The following is a 16,992-nucleotide window of genomic DNA, read 5'->3' as shown; positions in this document are numbered from 1 at the left end:
ATGCTCAGATTCTACTTCCTAAAGCTCAGCTGTAACAAGCTGTTATTGTACCATGCCAGCTGTATTTTTCCTAAAGCTTTCCAGGTGACACTAATGCACAGGGCATAGATTAGGCGGGTCAGGACACACCACTGCTGGAAAAGGCAGCCCCACGGCTCACCTGTGCCAGGTTGACACGATGAAGTTTCTGATATTTCCCAAGCTGATGGGTCCCCCAAGAATTTCTTTAAGCTGCTCATGGCTGTCAGAGTAAGAAGTTGTCAGGGGTGAGACAAAGATCGGGTAGCCAATAGGCTGATCACAGGATGAGTTTATCATGTTTCTCAGGGCTTGCTTGGCATTCTGGATGCTACCTCTCTCTGGATTACGGTTTCGCAGGAAAACAAGCTCCTGCTGCTGCCCTGCCCAAAGGCCTCGGACACACTCCTTATTCACCTGAGAATCAGAACACACAGGAAGTAGGTTAAGGGACTAAGAATAAAATTTATATAAATAGAAGAGCAGCAGTGGGAGGGATATGAAAGACATTACAATAACCAGCTGTGAAAAGCAGGAAACAAATATAAGTAGGTCACATCTGAATGGGAGTTAACCATTTCCCACCGTAATTAGGTTGTTGAATAATAAGCACATACAGAGCTCTTCCCTTTGCTGTCTTGTAAAAATACCAAGTAAAATGTAGTCTATTTAGTTTTCTAAATTGGTGAAGCACTGAATGCTGTAACTGAGATAACAGGTATTTCTGACAGAAATGAGAGGTAACAAGTATTTAGAGTTGAAAGGATATTTGTGATTTCATGGCGGGGCGGGGGGGGTGGGTTTATTCAATGAAGAAACAAGTAAAACATTTCTGAGACGTTTAAAAAAACAACAAAACAAACCAACCAAAAAACAGGTCAGAGCGAACCATTTACAGTGAGCTACTAATCACCATCAAGTACAAATTATAGTATTATTTTGCAACCTAGAAATCAATCATATTAGCAATATAGGGCTGACATTTTCAGAAGAGATGCTGCCCAAACAGTACATATAACAGGCAAGAGACTGCCAAAACAGAAATGAAGAAAGGCTTTAAGGCTTTCCGGCACATGAGAAGACTTCAGAAGACAGAGTACATTACTGACAAAATAAATTATTAAGTGCTCATCAACAATAAACTCAATGTAGTGCGGTTGTATGTTTCTGTTTTCTGTGAAAGAATTTCATGACTTTTTAAGTCTGGATAAGGTTCTCTAAGTTTCACTGTTTTCAGAGGCAGACAAGTGCCTCCAAACCTTACTTTAATGACCCTGAAGCTCAGGTAGCGTCTGTTGAGCATGATGATCTTGTACTCGTTAGTGCCATCGTCCATGACGTGCCGCAGAGCGAGCAGGGAGGGCGAGTTGGCGAGCACTGCACTCCGCCACGCAGGGTCCCCTTCGTGGGCGATGACGAGGTTCTTCTCGTGGGATACAATGGCTTCGTAGAGCACAGTGGGGTCATCATATTCATCTGGAGAAGTGAAATGGTCCTATATACAGAGATAAAAATAGACCTGTATTTCTAGGAAAATTAGAGAATGACTTCCAAGACAATGAAAGCCTCTGTAAAACTAAATTAGTTACTAAATTATAAGTCTTAAAAACTGGCTTATGTATTTCATTACCAGCATGTGTTTGTATTAGCAGAGGTCAATGATTGATTCTTAAATTTATCCAGGTTAGGAATTAGCTAATTACTGCTCTACTACTTCTGCAAATTCCTCAATTCAACCCTACCTGTCCTCTAAGTTTTATTAGCTAAACCATTTTTATTTCCAATTTATATATATTGTTTAACCTCATTCAATTTGGTTTGCATATCTTCATTTTTTTTTTTCCTGTTAAAGGATTATCTCACCTTTAAAGCTACATAAAAGGTCTCGAAACTATGTTTCTTTTTAACTAGGTGCTTTTCACTTAAAGTCTCATCTCTAGGATGATAACAATATACAATTTTTATCCTGCCTCTCATCTAGTTAAGATAAGGCTCAAAACTATGAGCTCTGAGCACAAATTAAGGGTCCTGAGTCCTAGAGAAGCTAGGTCTTCTTGATCTTAGCAACTACTCATTTACTTGGCAGGTTGTTATTTAATATCTACCACATGCAAGACTGTGTGGCAGATAGTCTGGATGAAACAATGGAGTATATGAAATGTATTAACACTTCCCATTCAGAAACCCCCAAATTAACAGGGGATACAGGATATAAACCCCAATAATCATAACACAATTTGGAATTTCTGAAATGGTATGTTTTTAAGGAAACAAAAATACCATATTAGCTGCCTTCATATTTATAGTTAAGAGGCTGATACATTTTTACACCCAGGTAAAGTAACTCATTTGTGCTCAGGCCAGCTGACTGGAGTGTGGGCTATCGGGAGGTGAGACAGTGAGAGCAAGAAGGCGATATCCCCAAGGATGCACCTCCAGGTCGGGAGGGTCACCAACATGAGGATAATGGAAGTCTTCATGTACATGTGGGTACATAGTGTACAAAGTTCTCCAACACACGATCTCACCTAAAGATCTTAAAACAATCTTGTCAAGTAGGTTGAGCAGATAATGCCAGCATTTTACAAATTTGGAAACTGAAGCTCAAAGAGGCTTAAGCTGGGAAAGATTGAGGGTAGGTGGAGAAGGGGGCGATGGAGGATGAGATGGTTGGATGACATAACTGACTCAATGGACATGAGTTTGAGCAAACTCCAGGAACAGTGAAGGACAGAGAAGCCTGCAGTCCATGGGGTCACAAAGAGTCTGACATGACTTAACGGCTGAACAACGAGGTTTAGAAAATTAGTATATGATGGTAGTGCCAGAGCTTGAATACGCTTTTTGAGTATTTTTTCATTCTGACATAAGATGCTCTCTTTCAGCAAGATGTTCACTTAGGGAAGAAATGACATCCTTGGATTAGTAGTATTTGTACAATTATTTGAATAGAAAATAAAAGTGCAGAGACAAGCAATAAACACATTCTCAGTAAAATGGACACAAAGTCTGAAATCATTAGGCATGCCAAAAGTGGAGAATGTTCAATCCTGTCCAAGTATTTATTTTCATTGGGCTTAAAATGGTTGAATGAATATGTAAACTTCTATGTATATCATTCAACAGTGTTTTACTGATAAATATTTGAAACAAGCAGAATGTTCATGAATAGAGAAAGAGCTGAATAAACAGAGTAAAAATTACACTCTGGAAAACTACAGAGTCATTAAAAAAAAAGTGAAATGCCTCTACAGGCGCTGACTTAGAAAGGTGTCCACATTATATTAACTGGGAAAAGAGCTTGACCCAGATCAATTTACACAGCACGATTACATTTTTAAAAAGGAAAATATGTATAAATATAGTTGAAAATGTCTGAATGAACTTGGGGAAAGCAGAAAAGATAGGCATCCAATTATTGGCAGTGACTGCTTCTTGGAGTATTGTATGATGGTACAGGATGACAGAAGACGCTTACTCTTGGGAGATGTTTACTTTCCATTGTTTTCCATTAGTTTTCAAATAAATAAAAAAAGAGATAATGTTTCCAATTCTAGGAAAGGTTTTCAGAAGCATTTTAGAAATACACTTGAAAAGTTATGAGGAGATACACAGGAAATACTATTTGTTGAAAACAATGCAACTCATGTAACATTCACTGGCTGCCAAGTACTAAGCAATGAGGATATAAAGATTACTAAGACGCTATCACTGGCCTCAAGGAGATCACAGGTTGTTAACATTTTCATTATATATCTCTTGTAAACCAAGCTAGACTTTAATTGGTGTATTTTAGCTCTAACAACCATGTAAACTCCCTTAAAGAGACTAGTGGAAAAAAAAAAAATAAGGAAGTAAGCTGTTTTACAAAATGATTAGAGGACGAGAGAGAACACATGAAAAGGGTGATTTACTTAATTTCTCTGAGTTTTGGCTAATCTTCAGCTACAAAACTGTGAGTAAAATAAATTTCTGGGCTGTGGGTGATTATGTGGATGAGAACACTGATACATTACAGAACATTGTAAAATTAAATACTACACACGTAACAGTTTTAATTTCTAAAGTAAAAACATAAAACAGATTGCAGAATTAAAAATTGAAAAGCACCCTATCAGAGACTGTGTCTGAAACAAAGGTTAACAGAAATTTTATGTATTTAGCTCTCCGGAAACAGAATCTTTTTAAAAAACAATCAGTTGAGGTATAATTTACACATAATAAATTGCACCCATTTTAATAGTACAGTCAGACGCACTTTGACAAATGTGTAAGCCCGTGTTAACCACTGCTACAATCTAAATATAGACTATTTCTGTCATTTCAAAGTTCCTTCCTGCCCTCTGGCATTCAATCCCTACATCCCAAGCAACCACTGATCTGCTTTCTGTCACTACAGATTAGTTTGGCCTGTTTTAAATTTTACCTAAATAAAATAATACAATATGCACTCTTTTTACGTCTGGCTTCCCTTATTCTGTATAATATTTGACATTCATTCTTCCTGTGGCATCTAACAGTAGATCATTTACATTTACTGCTAAGTAATATTCTATCTGTTGATGAACACTGGAGTTATCTGCAGCTTTGGGCTCTTGGGACTAGAACTGCTAAGCACATGTGTGTAAGTCTTTGGGTGGACATACACTTTCATTCTCTTGGGTAAATATGTGGGAATGGACTTGCTGGGTCACATGCCAAGTAGTATACATATGTACTAACACTTTAACATAGAAGCCTTTTGTGGATTTTCATGAGTACAAATGAACTTTGGAGATGAACAGTACTAATCTACACATCTATCTTATCCTGGCCTCAGAGTCTCTCACCAGCAACCCCCTGTCTGGTCAAAGTAATGCTGGGTGAATGGCTGTTGCTTGTTTCTTCACAGGTCAATCTCACTCTTCTCCAGTGTGTGTGTGGATCACAGAACTTCTCCAGGCTGCACCTGTGTTCTCATCTTCTCCCCTCCCTCAGCACTCTACGGCCCCGGGTTCCCATGTCCACCTCCTTATCCCTTCCCAATCTGTCATTGTTGCTGTCAGTCATGGCTAATAATGACAGTGTGTTGTACTCAACTGCATTGGGCCTGATTATAAGGTAGAGAACCATTGTCACAGGCTAAAAACACATGTAAGGAAATGGATTGGAAGCACCAGGCAAGAGCACTTGTAGGGAGAGACAGGGATGAGAAAATACAGAGAGTCTGTGCCTCAGTTTCCTCTCTGCCAGATGGAGATAAAATACCTGTCATGATGTTTAGAGTTAAAGACGTCTGTCAGGAGCTGTTAGATAATTATGCTACATAAAAGAGTATTTCATACGTAGCAGAAACACAATACCTTCTGAGAAACTGTTAAGTTTTAAAAACATTTTAATATGAAATCATTATCTTTTTCTTTAAAATACACTGAATTTTGTCTTGAAACTCTAAAGCCAGTCTGATGATGGACAATTCTGTTGCTGTTGTTCAGTCGCTAAGTAGCGTCTGACTCTTTGTGACCCCATGGACTGCAGCACACCAGGCCTCCCTGGCCCTTGCTATCTCCTGGAGTTTGCCCAAGTTCATGGCTATTGAGCAGGTCATGCTATCCAACCATCTCATCCTCTGCCGCCCTCTTCTCCTTGATCCCAAATATTTTGTTTCCCCATCATCCCCAAACAGTATTCTTTTCACAGAAATTTTCAAATACTGTAGTCTTTATTAGTAATGCTCCTTAATAATATGGGGTGTTAACTTCATTCCACTAGGTCATGGTAAACTCATCTGCGGGGTAGTCCACCTCTTATTTGGCAGTGAGAGACACCCACATCCGAGCACAGCAGCTGCATTTGATCAACACCATCACGTGCTCTCTATCCTCAAATCTCATCACAGCTGTCACGCGGAACGATAAGGGCAGCAAGCGCCAGCACCTAATTTCAAAATATGTTCTTAAAGGGGCCCAGTGCTTTAGATTTGCATTTGAGAGTCTCATTTTCATTTTATTGCCTTTCTAGGATTATTTAATTAAGGCTGATTCTGTCCTAACCATCATTTATTCTATAAAACATGGTAAATGAAGCTCATAGTTAAATAACAGCAACACTTGCAAGACTCCTGAGATGTTGTTATACTGCACTGGGGATCAACTAACATTTACTCAAAGAACAGGCATGAATTACAATCACCTGAGAACAGGCATGAATTACAATCACCTGAAGTCAAAGCAACCCTTACAGGAGCCCAAGGCTTGTATTTTCAGTTTGTCACTGCTTGTATTTTTCTGCAAGTTCATGCCCAGGTCACTCTCTATTATTACTGTTCAAATTCACTGTTACAAACACAGGTTCAGGCTTCTAAGATTTAATATCCTATCAAGAATCATGTTTTTCTTTGTCTCAAATCAGAGTATTTCTCAAAAGGATCCCAAGGAACATAATTTGGGAGTCAAGTGAAGAAGTACCATTAAAACCAGTAATGTATTAGAAATTCCCTCCTCTTACCTGATGAAGTTTAATGGACATACGAATTCCAGGGACTACTACTTTCCTCAGGAGTTCCATGTCAGCAAAGATCCATTCGTCCCGAATTGAAGAAATACGGAAATCTCCCTTAAATAGGGCATGCAATCCATAGAGGAATGACTCTAAATTACTGTTAAGATTGGAGATAAAAGTTTACATATTTTGACAAAGGTCTTCCATTACACTGATTCTAACATCTGGTTATGCATCAGAATCATCTGGGAGTGTTTTGAAGATACAGACGCCAAGAACTAATATCAGTACCCCTGAATCAGAATCACAAGGGTCAAGGCTATTTGCCCTGGGCCCTTGTTCATGACCTACTGTAATAGTGAGTCCTTGAACATAAACAGAAGGTGAAGACTCTCTAACTTGAGAGTAAGGAGGGCCTAATGGAAAACATGAGGTAATCAGAGAAGAAGCATTATGTGGCATTTCTTAATTCTAATTCAACTGGGTGTTCACAACAAGAAATCCAGTTTACATTTAGAGTCCCCAAATCTAATGTACCATTATATTAAGAATATAAATGCTCTGAGCAAAGACTAAAAGGAGAAAAATAAAAATAAAAGGAAGTGAACTGTTAGAAAAATAGATGTATATGGGAAGACACCAATCATACATTATGAGTTATTTTTTTAATGTCTTAAATTATTAAATTCTCATTATCTGCAGCTGCCTACACACATGTGAATTTTAAAAGTTAGTTCTTTTAACCACTTCGAATTCCACTGTGTTTACTAAAAAGATCTATACAATATCTGAAGAAACATTTGTAATAAATTAACATAGAATGCTTCCGTTAAAAACCATTTCAGATTTTTCAGATTTTGGTTATAGAGCTTCCCAGTCTGTTTCTGAAAACAGCAATGCCTTCCTTACCTGGACATATGGTGGGATGCAGTCCCCAAAGCTCTCCGTCCCAGAACACAGAGTCCATAACAAAGAGTCACCAGAGATGAATCTTTGTCCACATCCAGTGGCTTTAAATAAAAAAAAAAAAAAAAGAAAGAAAACAAGGAACAGGGTGAAGGGGGTTGAAGGCACAAATTTCCACTTATAAAATGAGTTAAGTCATGGGGATGTAATGTATAGCATGGTTGACTCCAGTTTAGTAATACTATACTGCATATTTGACAGTTACTAAGAGAGTAGACCTTGTAACTTCTCATCACAAGGAAAAAATAATTCTATAACTGTATGATGAAGGATGTTAACTAGAGCTATTGTGGTGATCATTTTGCAATATATACAAATATCAAATCATTATGCTGTATACCTGAAACTAATTAATGTTGTATGTCAATTATATCTCAATAAAAAAGAACAAAAGAATATTACTTATCAGAATGGTATATAAGTATTTACCGAATCAGAAAAATCTATTTAAAAAATCAGACAGGACAAGGAACTCAAGTAGCATATACTTACTATCTCCTCAAATATAAGTTCTAGTGAAAAGAAACAGCATAAAATGAAGTATGAATGTGTATAAGGAGGTTCTTTGGAATCTTTAAATAAAACTAATGCTTTATAATAATACTGGAACATACTAAAAAAACCTGGCTGTATTAGTGTTAGGATCTTAGCTAAACATCTCAAAGTACTTGCTGATATACATCATTACTGATTCCGCCCTCTCCTGAAATATAATATTCTGTTTATTAATTAGGTATTTCTCAACTTAACCTGGCAAGCATTAATGACAACAGCACTAGCCTATCAGTGACAATAACCACATTAAAGAAAATTAAACTGTGTCTATAGAATATTGCTTTCCTTCATTCAACCTTTTAATTCTTTTGCAGTTGCATACCTTTATTATTGACTATTAAATATATATTATATATAAACATATGCAATAATTATATATATATACACACACACACAAACAAAATGGTACAACTTACATAATACTAAAGAGAATCTTGGAAGCATCTTAATTACTGAGAAACAATCGAATGCAGCAGTTTTCAAAGTGTAATCCTGGGACACAACAAGAGCATCACCTGGGAACTTATTAGAAATGCAAATTCTAGAACCATTTCAGACCTGTGAAGTCAAGTTCTGGAGGTGGGGTTCACCTATCACACTCCCGTCACATTCTAATGTATGCTAACATTGAAGAATCATGGATCTAGGCTTTTAATGAGCTTAATTATTCTATCTTTTCCAATTATATATATATATTTATCTGATTTTATAAACCATTAACATAAAGAGAAAAGGGCAGCTGTCTAAGATACTAGCTTAATATAGACTGTTTAATTAATTATCATTAACTGGGTAATTTAGTTAATTTTAACTGTGAAGGAGAGCCTACATTTCTTTCTTTTCTGTCTCCCTCTCTCCCCGACCCAGTCAACTAAATTAAGAAAAAAAAATTTTTTTTCCCATAACAGAAGCAGTAAATATGCTGAAAATGCACTGCTTCTGTTATGGGAAAAAAAATTTTTTTTCTTAATTTAGTTCAGGCTTCTGGAACTGGTCAAGATACAGTAATAAAGACACTGCTGCTAAAGCTGAAGCTCCAATACTTGGGCCACCTGATGTGAAGAGCCGACTCACTGAAACAGATCCTGGGAGAACAAGATGGCCGAGGAGTAGGCAGACGTGGAGTACCTTTCTCTCCATGATACATCAGGAATACCCCTTCAGACACAGAAGTGCATACAGAACACCAGCTGAGAGCGGACAGGAGTACCTGACCAGTGGAAAAGAATGTATCGAACCACACAAAACTCAGTGGGACGAAGAACAGGAGAGTTAGTAGGACTGGACCTGCCCTTGGCAGGAGGGGGAATCGAAGCAGGGGTCCGATCCCCACATCGGGGTAATTCTCTGAGTCAGAGGAGAAATATTCAAGCCTGAGAGTGAAACAGCTGATCTGTGGCAGCCTAAGTATAATGATAATCAGACAGTCCTTGCCACAGCCATACATATCCCAGACAATAACACTGGTCCCCTGGAAGGTACAGCAGCTGGGAGCTGGAGTTTTGGGATTGTGGAGCAATCCCAGGGCGAGGGCTGCTGTTGACTGCAGAGAGATGAACTGAGGCGATGTGAGGGAGGAGACTGTGGTGGGAAATGTCTGTGGAGGAAAGCCAGGCATCCATGGAAGCAAGGTGATACTGCTGAGTTACACGTAGGAGGTGGAGCCATCTCCATACCCTCTCGCCCACCACATACCAGCATCCACAGTTGAATAATAGAGAGGCTGGCTCATCAAACGCCTGATGCACTGAATTACAGAGCAGGATCCCACCTACATGCCCCTTTAAGTGCCTGACCTGTCAATGTACAGAGTAGGACCCCAGCCAAGAGTCCCCTCTATGTGCCTGACGTGCTGAACAACAGAGAAGGACCCCAGGCAAGGGAGCCCTCTAAATGCCTGAACAGGCGGAGCTATGGAGAAAGGCTGGCCAAAAAGGCTTTCTGATCACCAGCTACAAGAGGCTCAGAAAAAAAGACTCTGATAGGGCCATAACTCCTGTGGTAGAGGCAGTCCAAGTCCCTGCACACTTGGCGCCACCAGGGTCCCTGCAAGCCAAGCAGCTGCGCCACCTTCACACTCAGCTCTCACTGGGGCAGAGCTGCCACAGGCGAAAAAGGTCTTGCATCTATGCACACAGTGTCACTTTGGTTGTGTCCAACTCTTTGCAACCCTGTAGACTGTGGCCGGAGAAGGCAATGGCACCCCACTCCAATACTCTTGCCTGGAAAATCCCATGGATGGAGGAGCCTGGTAGGCTGCAGTCCATGGGGTCGCTGAGAGTCGGACACGACTGAGCGACTTACCTTTCACTTTTCACTTTCATGCATTGGAGAAGGAAATGGCAACCCACTCCAGTGATCTTGCCTGGAGAATCCCAGGGACGGGGGAGCCTGGTGGGCTGCCGTCTATGGGGTCGCAGAGAGTCGGACACGACTGAATCGACTTAGCAGAAGCAGCAGCAGCAGACTATGGCCTGCCAGGCTTCTCTGTCAGGGAGGGGGTTTCTCCAGGCAAGAATACTGGAGCTTACTGACCAATACTGCTTGCCATACCCTTCTAGAGCACTATATTTCCTGCCGCCCTAGTACCAACTCCCCTGAGTACCTGGTGCTGCCAGAACTCCTGTGACCCAAGAAGCTGCACCACCTCCAGACCTGGCCCTCACAGGAACAAACCCAAGTCCTCCAGGGCAGCCTCAGGAACAAACTCCAATGGACGACCCCCATGTAGAGGTGGAAATAAAACCACAATTGAAATCCAGGGGCAGTGTGGCTAAGAAAGAAGACCCAAAACCTCCCCACCAGCTGTACAAGCTGCAGACTAAATCCACACGATCAACTAGGCAGACTGTTGTCTATGACATAAAAGGTCACTAAGAGCTCCCACAAAAGAAAACACACTAGCTCTGATAGCTGTGGACACTGGAGGCAAGAACACACAGAAGCAGGACCAGATTAGAATCTGAGGTGCCATCACAGCAGGTCCAGAGATCAGCACAGTTAGAGGGCATCCTAGGGAGGTAAGGTGAGCTGTGACTCCCAGGGAAAGGACTGTGACAGCAGTGACTCCAGGGAGTACCAAACAGTGAGAACTCCACACAAATGAAACCCACACCACCCACAGCACCCTGTGCAGGACACCTCATCTAAACAACAAAACAAAAATACAAACAACATCATCGGCAGACAGGATTACCACCTCACTCAGCCTTGCCCATCAGAGGAAAAACAAACAAACAAACAAAAACTCAGCACAAATCTCACCCTACACAAACCACTGGACCAACCTTAGCAGGGCAGAAACCAAAAGGAAGAAAGAATTCAACTTTCTTCAAGGAAAGAATTCAACTTTCCTTGAAGTCTGGAAAAGGAGATCTCAAATACAGTAAGTTAAAAAAAAAAAAAAAGGCAGAGAAATACTACACAAATAAACCAGAAACACAGAAGTCCAAATAAATGAAGAGAAAATAGGCAAACTATCGAAAAAGAATTCAACATAATGATAGTAAAGATGATCAAAAATCTTGAAAACAAAATGGAGAAAATGCAAGAATCAATTAACAAAGACCTAGAAGAATTAAAGAATAAAATACAGAGACAAACAACACAATTATTGAAATTAAAAATACTCTAGAAGGAATCAACAGCAGAATACCTGAGGCAGAAGAACGAATCAGTGAGCTGGAAGATAAAATGGTGGAAAAACCTTTTGAAGAGCAGAACAAAGTAAAAAGAATGAAAAGAACTGAGGATAGTCTCAGAGACCTCTGGGACAATACCAAATGCACCAACATTCGAATTATAGGGGGCCAAGAAGAGGAAGAGAAAAGGAAAGAGTATGAGAAAATTTCTGAAGAGATTATAGTTGAAAATTTCCCCAACATGGAAAAGGAAATAGTCAATCCAGTCCAAGAGGTGCAAAGAGTCCCATACAGGATAAACCTAAGGAGAAACACGCCAAGAGACATACTAATCAAACTAACAAAGACTAACACAAAGAAAAAATTAAAAGCAGCAAGGGAGAAGCAACAAGTAACATACAAGGGAAACCTTTCAGCAGAAACTGCAGGCCAGAAGAGAATGGGAAGATACATTTAAAGTACTGAAGGGAAAAATCTACAACCAAGATTACTGTACTCAGCAAGGATCTCATTCAAAACTGAAGGAGAAATAACCTTTTCAGACAAGCAAAAGTTAAGAGAATTAAGTACCACCAAATTAGCTTTACAAAAATGTTAAAGGGATTTATACAGCCAAGAAATACAAGAGAAGAGAAAAGATCTACAAAATCAACCCCAAACAATTATGAAAATGGCAATAGGAACGTATATATCAATAATTACTTTAAATGTAAATAGATTAAATGCTCCAACCGAAAGACACAGACTGGCTGAATGGATACAAAAACAAGACCCATTTTTATGCTGTTTTCAAGAAACCCACTTCAGACCTAAAGACACATACAGACTGAAAGTGAGAGGATGGAAAAATATATTCCATGCAAATGGGAAGCAAAAGAAAGCTGGAATAGCAATCCTCATATCAGACAAAATAGACCTTAAAATAAAGATTACAAGAGATAAGGAAGGCCACTACAAAATGATGGAGGGATCAATCCAAGAGGAAGACATAACAACTGTAAATATCTATGCACCCAGCAGAGGAGCACCTCAATACATAAGACAAACACTAACAGACAGAAAAGGAGAAACTGACAGTAACACAATGATAGTAGGAGACTTTAACATCCAACTTGTATCAATGGTCAGATCATCAAAACAGAAAATTAATAAGAAACACAAGTTTTAAATGACACATTAGATGAGATGGATCTCATTGACATCTTCAGGACATTCTATCCAAATGCAGAATACATCTTAAGTGCACATGCAACATTCTCCAGGATAGAACACATCTTGGGTCACAAACCAAACCTCAGTAAATGTAAGAAAACCGAAATCCTATCAGGTATCTTCTCTGACCACAACGTTATGAGACTAGATTATCAATTACAAGAAAAAAAACAATAAGAAACAAAAACACATGGAGATTAAACAACACGTTTCTAAATAACCAATAGGTTACTGAAGAAATCAAAAGGGAAATAAAAATATTTCTAGAAACAAATGACAATGAAAACACAACTCAAAACCTATGGGATGCAGCAAAAGCAGTTCTAAGAGGGAAGTCTGTAGTGGTACAATCCTACCTCAAGAAACAAGAAAAACACTGAATAGACAACCTAACTTTACACCTAAAACAACTGGGAAAAGAAGAACAAAAAACCCCCAAAATTAGCAGAAGGAAAGATATCATAAAGATGTGAGCAGAAATAAATGAAAAAGAAATGAAAGAAACAATAGTAAAGGTTAATAAAACTAAAAGCTGGTTCTTTGAGCGAATAAACACAATTGACAAAACTTTAGCCAGACTTATCAGGAAAAAAAGAGAAGAATCAAATCAACAAAATCAGAAATGAAAAAGGAGAGGTTACAACAGACAATGTAGAAATACAAACAATTATAAGAGACTATTATGAACAACTATATGGCAATAAAATAGATAACCTGGAAGAAATGGACAGATTCTTAGAAAAGTTCAACCTTCCAAGACTGAACCAGGAAGAAATAGAAATTATGAACAATCGAGTTATAAGCACTGAAATTGAAGCTGTGATAAAAAAATCTCCCAAAAAACAAAAGCCCAGGACCACATGGCTTCACAGGAGAATTCTACCAAACATTTAGAGAAAAACTAATGCCTATCCTTCAATCGCAGAGGAAGGAACACTTCCAAACTCATTCTATGAGGCCACCATCATCTTGATACCAAAACCAGACAAAAACAACACAAGAAAACTACAGGCCAGTATCACTGATGAACATAGATGCAAAAATCCTCAACAAAATTTTAGCAAACAGAATTTAGTACCACATCAAAAAGCTCATACACCATAATCAAGTTGGGTTTATTCCAGGGATGCAAGGATTCTTCAATATATATAAATCAATCAATGTGATACACCACATTAACAAATTGAAAGATAAAAACCATATGATAATCTCAATAGATGCAGAAAAAGCCTTTGGCAAAATTTAGTACCCATTTATGATTAAAACTCTCCAAAAAATGGGCACAGAAGGAACCTACCTCAACATCAGTTCAGTTTAGTCGCTCAGTCGTGTCTGACTCTTTGTGACCCCATGAATCGCAGCACACCAGGCCTCCCTGTCCATCACCAACTCCCGGAGTTCACTAAAACTCATGTCCATCAAGTTGGTGATGCCATCCAGCCATCTCATCCTCTGTCGTCTCCTTCTCCTCCTGCCCCCAATCCCTCCCAGCATCAGAGTCTTTTCCAATGATTCAACTCTTCACATGAGGTATTGGAGTTTCAGCTTCAGCATCAGTCCTTCCAACGAACACCCAGGACTGATCTCCTTTACCTCAACATAGTAAAGGCCATATGTGATAAGCCTACAGCAAATATTCTCAATGGTGAAAAACTGAAAACATTCTCCCTAAGATCAGGAACAAGACAAGGGTGTCCACTTTCCCCACTATTATTCAACATAGCACTGGAAGTCCCAGCTACAGCAATCAGAGAAGAAAAAGAAATAAAAGGAATTCAGATTGGAAAAGAAGAAGTAAAGTTCTCACTATTTGCAGATGACATGATACTGTACATAGAAAACCCTAAAGATAGTATCAGAAAATTACTAGAGCTAATCAGTGAATTTAGCAAAGTGGCAGGATACAAAGTCAATACACAGAAATCACTTGCATTTCTATATACTAACAATGAAAAATCAGAAAGAGAAATTAAGGAATCAATCCCATTCACCACTGCAACAACAACAACAAAAGTAAATATCTAGGAATAAACTTACCTAAGAAGACAAAAGAACTGTATGCAGAGAATTATAAGACACTAATGAAAGAAATCAATGGGGACATAAACAGACGGAGAGATATTCCATGTTCCTAGGTAGGAAGAATCAATATTGTGAAAATGACTATACAACCAAACGCAATCTACAGATTCAATGTGATCCCTATCAAATTGCCAATGGCATTTTTCACAGAACTAGAACAAAAAATTTCACAATTCATATGTAACACAAAAGACCCTGAATAGCCAAAGCAGTCCTGAGAAAGAAGAATGGAGCTGGAGGAATCAACCTTCCTGACTTCAGATTATACTACAAAGCTAGAGTCATCAAGACAGTTTGGCACTGGCACAAACACAGATATAGAACAATGAAATAAGATAGAAAGCCCAGAAATAAACCCAGGCAACTATGGGGACCTTATTTTTGACAAAGGAGGCAAGAATATACAATGGGGCAAAGACAGCCTCTTCAATAAAATGGTGCTGGGAAAACAGGACAGCTACACGTAAAAGAATGAAATTAGAACACTTCCTAACACCACACACAAAGATAAACTTAAAATGAATTAAAGACCTAAATATAAGACCAGAAACTATAAAACTCTTAGAGGAAAACATAGGCAGAACTGTTGATGACATAAATCAAAGCAAGATCCTCTATGATCCACCTCCTAGAGTAACAGAAATAAAAACAAAAGTAAACAAGTGGGACCTGATTAAACTTAAAAGCTTTTGCACAGCAAACAAAACTAAGCAAGGTGAAAAGACATTATTTTCTCCTCTGAATGGGAGAAAATAATAGCAAATGAAAGAACTGACAAAGGATTAATTGCCAAAATATACAAGCAGCTCATACAACTCAATAGCAGAGAAACAAACAACCCAATCAAAAAGTGAGAAAAAGACCTTAACAGACATTTCTCCAAAGAAGAAATACAGATGACTAACAAACACATGAAATGGCCATCATCAAAAAGTCTATAAACAATAAATGATGGAGAGGGTGTGGAGAAAAGGGAACACCTTTGCACTGTTGGTGGGAATGTAAATTGATACAGACACTATGGAAGATGGCATGGAGATTCCTTAAAAAACTAGGAATAAAACCACCATCAGATCAGATCAGATCAGTCGCTCAGTCGTGTCCGACTCTTTGCGACCCCATGAATCGAAGCACGCCAGGCCTCCCTGTCCATCACCAACTCCCGGAGTTCACTCAGGCTCACGTCCATCAAGTCAGTGATGCCATCCAGCCATCTCATCTTCTGCCGTCCCCTTCTCCTCCTGCCCCCAATCCCTCCCAGTATCAGAGTCTTTTCCAATGAGTCAACTCTTCGCATGAGGTGGCCGAAGTACTGGAGTTTCAACTTTAGCATCATTCCTTCCAAAGAAATCCCAGTGCTGATCTCCTTCCGAATGGACTGGTTGGATCTCCTTGCAGTCCAAGGGACTCTCAAGAGTCTTCTCCAACACCACAGTTCAAAAGCTTCAATTCTTCGGCGCTCAGCCTTCTTCACAGTCCAACTCTCACATCCATACATGACCACAGGAAAAACCATTGCCTTGACTAGATGGACTTTTGTTGACAAAGTAATATCTCTGCTTTTGAATATGCTGTCTAGGTTGGTCATAACTTTCCTTCCAAGGAGTAAGCGTCTTTTAATTTCATGGCTGCAGTCACCATCTGCAGTGATTTTGGAGCCCAGAAAAATAAAGTCTGACACTGTTTCCACTGTTTCCCAATCTATTTCCCATGAAGTGATGGGACCAGATGCCATGATCTTCGTTTTCTGAATGTTAAGCTTTAAGCCAACTTTTTCACTCTCCACTTTCACTTTCATCAAGAGGCTTTTTAGTTCTTCTTCACTTTCTGCCATAAGGGTGGTGTTATCTGCATATCTGACGTTATTGCTATTTCTCCCGGCAATTTTGATTCCAGTTTGTGTTTCTTCCAGTCCAGCGTTTCTCATGATGTACTCTGCATTTAAGTTAAATAAACAGGGTGACAATATACAGCCTTGACATACTCCTTTTCATATTTGGAACCAGTCTGTTCTTCCATGTCCAGTTGTAACCATTGA

At 39.1% G+C, this 16,992-nt stretch overlaps 1 protein-coding gene across 6 annotated transcripts in view; it reads right to left on the bottom strand.

The window, feature by feature from the left end:
• PCNX1 (pecanex 1) overlaps positions 1 to 16,992 on the bottom strand; it is a 184,376-nt gene that overhangs the window by 9,768 nt on the left and 157,616 nt on the right. For all 6 annotated transcript variants that reach the window (XM_027552305.1, XM_027552307.1, XM_027552306.1 and 3 more), the window contains 4 exons: positions 7,408 to 7,508; positions 6,505 to 6,655; positions 1,283 to 1,513; positions 161 to 435 (listed from right to left, as the gene is read on the bottom strand). In XM_027552305.1, the coding sequence (XP_027408106.1) occupies positions 161 to 435; positions 1,283 to 1,513; positions 6,505 to 6,655; positions 7,408 to 7,508 (758 nt within the window). The remainder of the gene's footprint in view (positions 1 to 160; positions 436 to 1,282; positions 1,514 to 6,504; positions 6,656 to 7,407; positions 7,509 to 16,992) is intronic.

This window comes from Bos indicus x Bos taurus, chromosome 10, assembly GCF_003369695.1.
Source record: "Bos indicus x Bos taurus breed Angus x Brahman F1 hybrid chromosome 10, Bos_hybrid_MaternalHap_v2.0, whole genome shotgun sequence".
NCBI classification, from domain to species: domain Eukaryota; kingdom Metazoa; phylum Chordata; class Mammalia; order Artiodactyla; family Bovidae; genus Bos; species Bos indicus x Bos taurus.
Note: the sequence above shows the minus strand (reverse complement) of the source record. Positions and strands in the feature narration are given on the sequence as shown.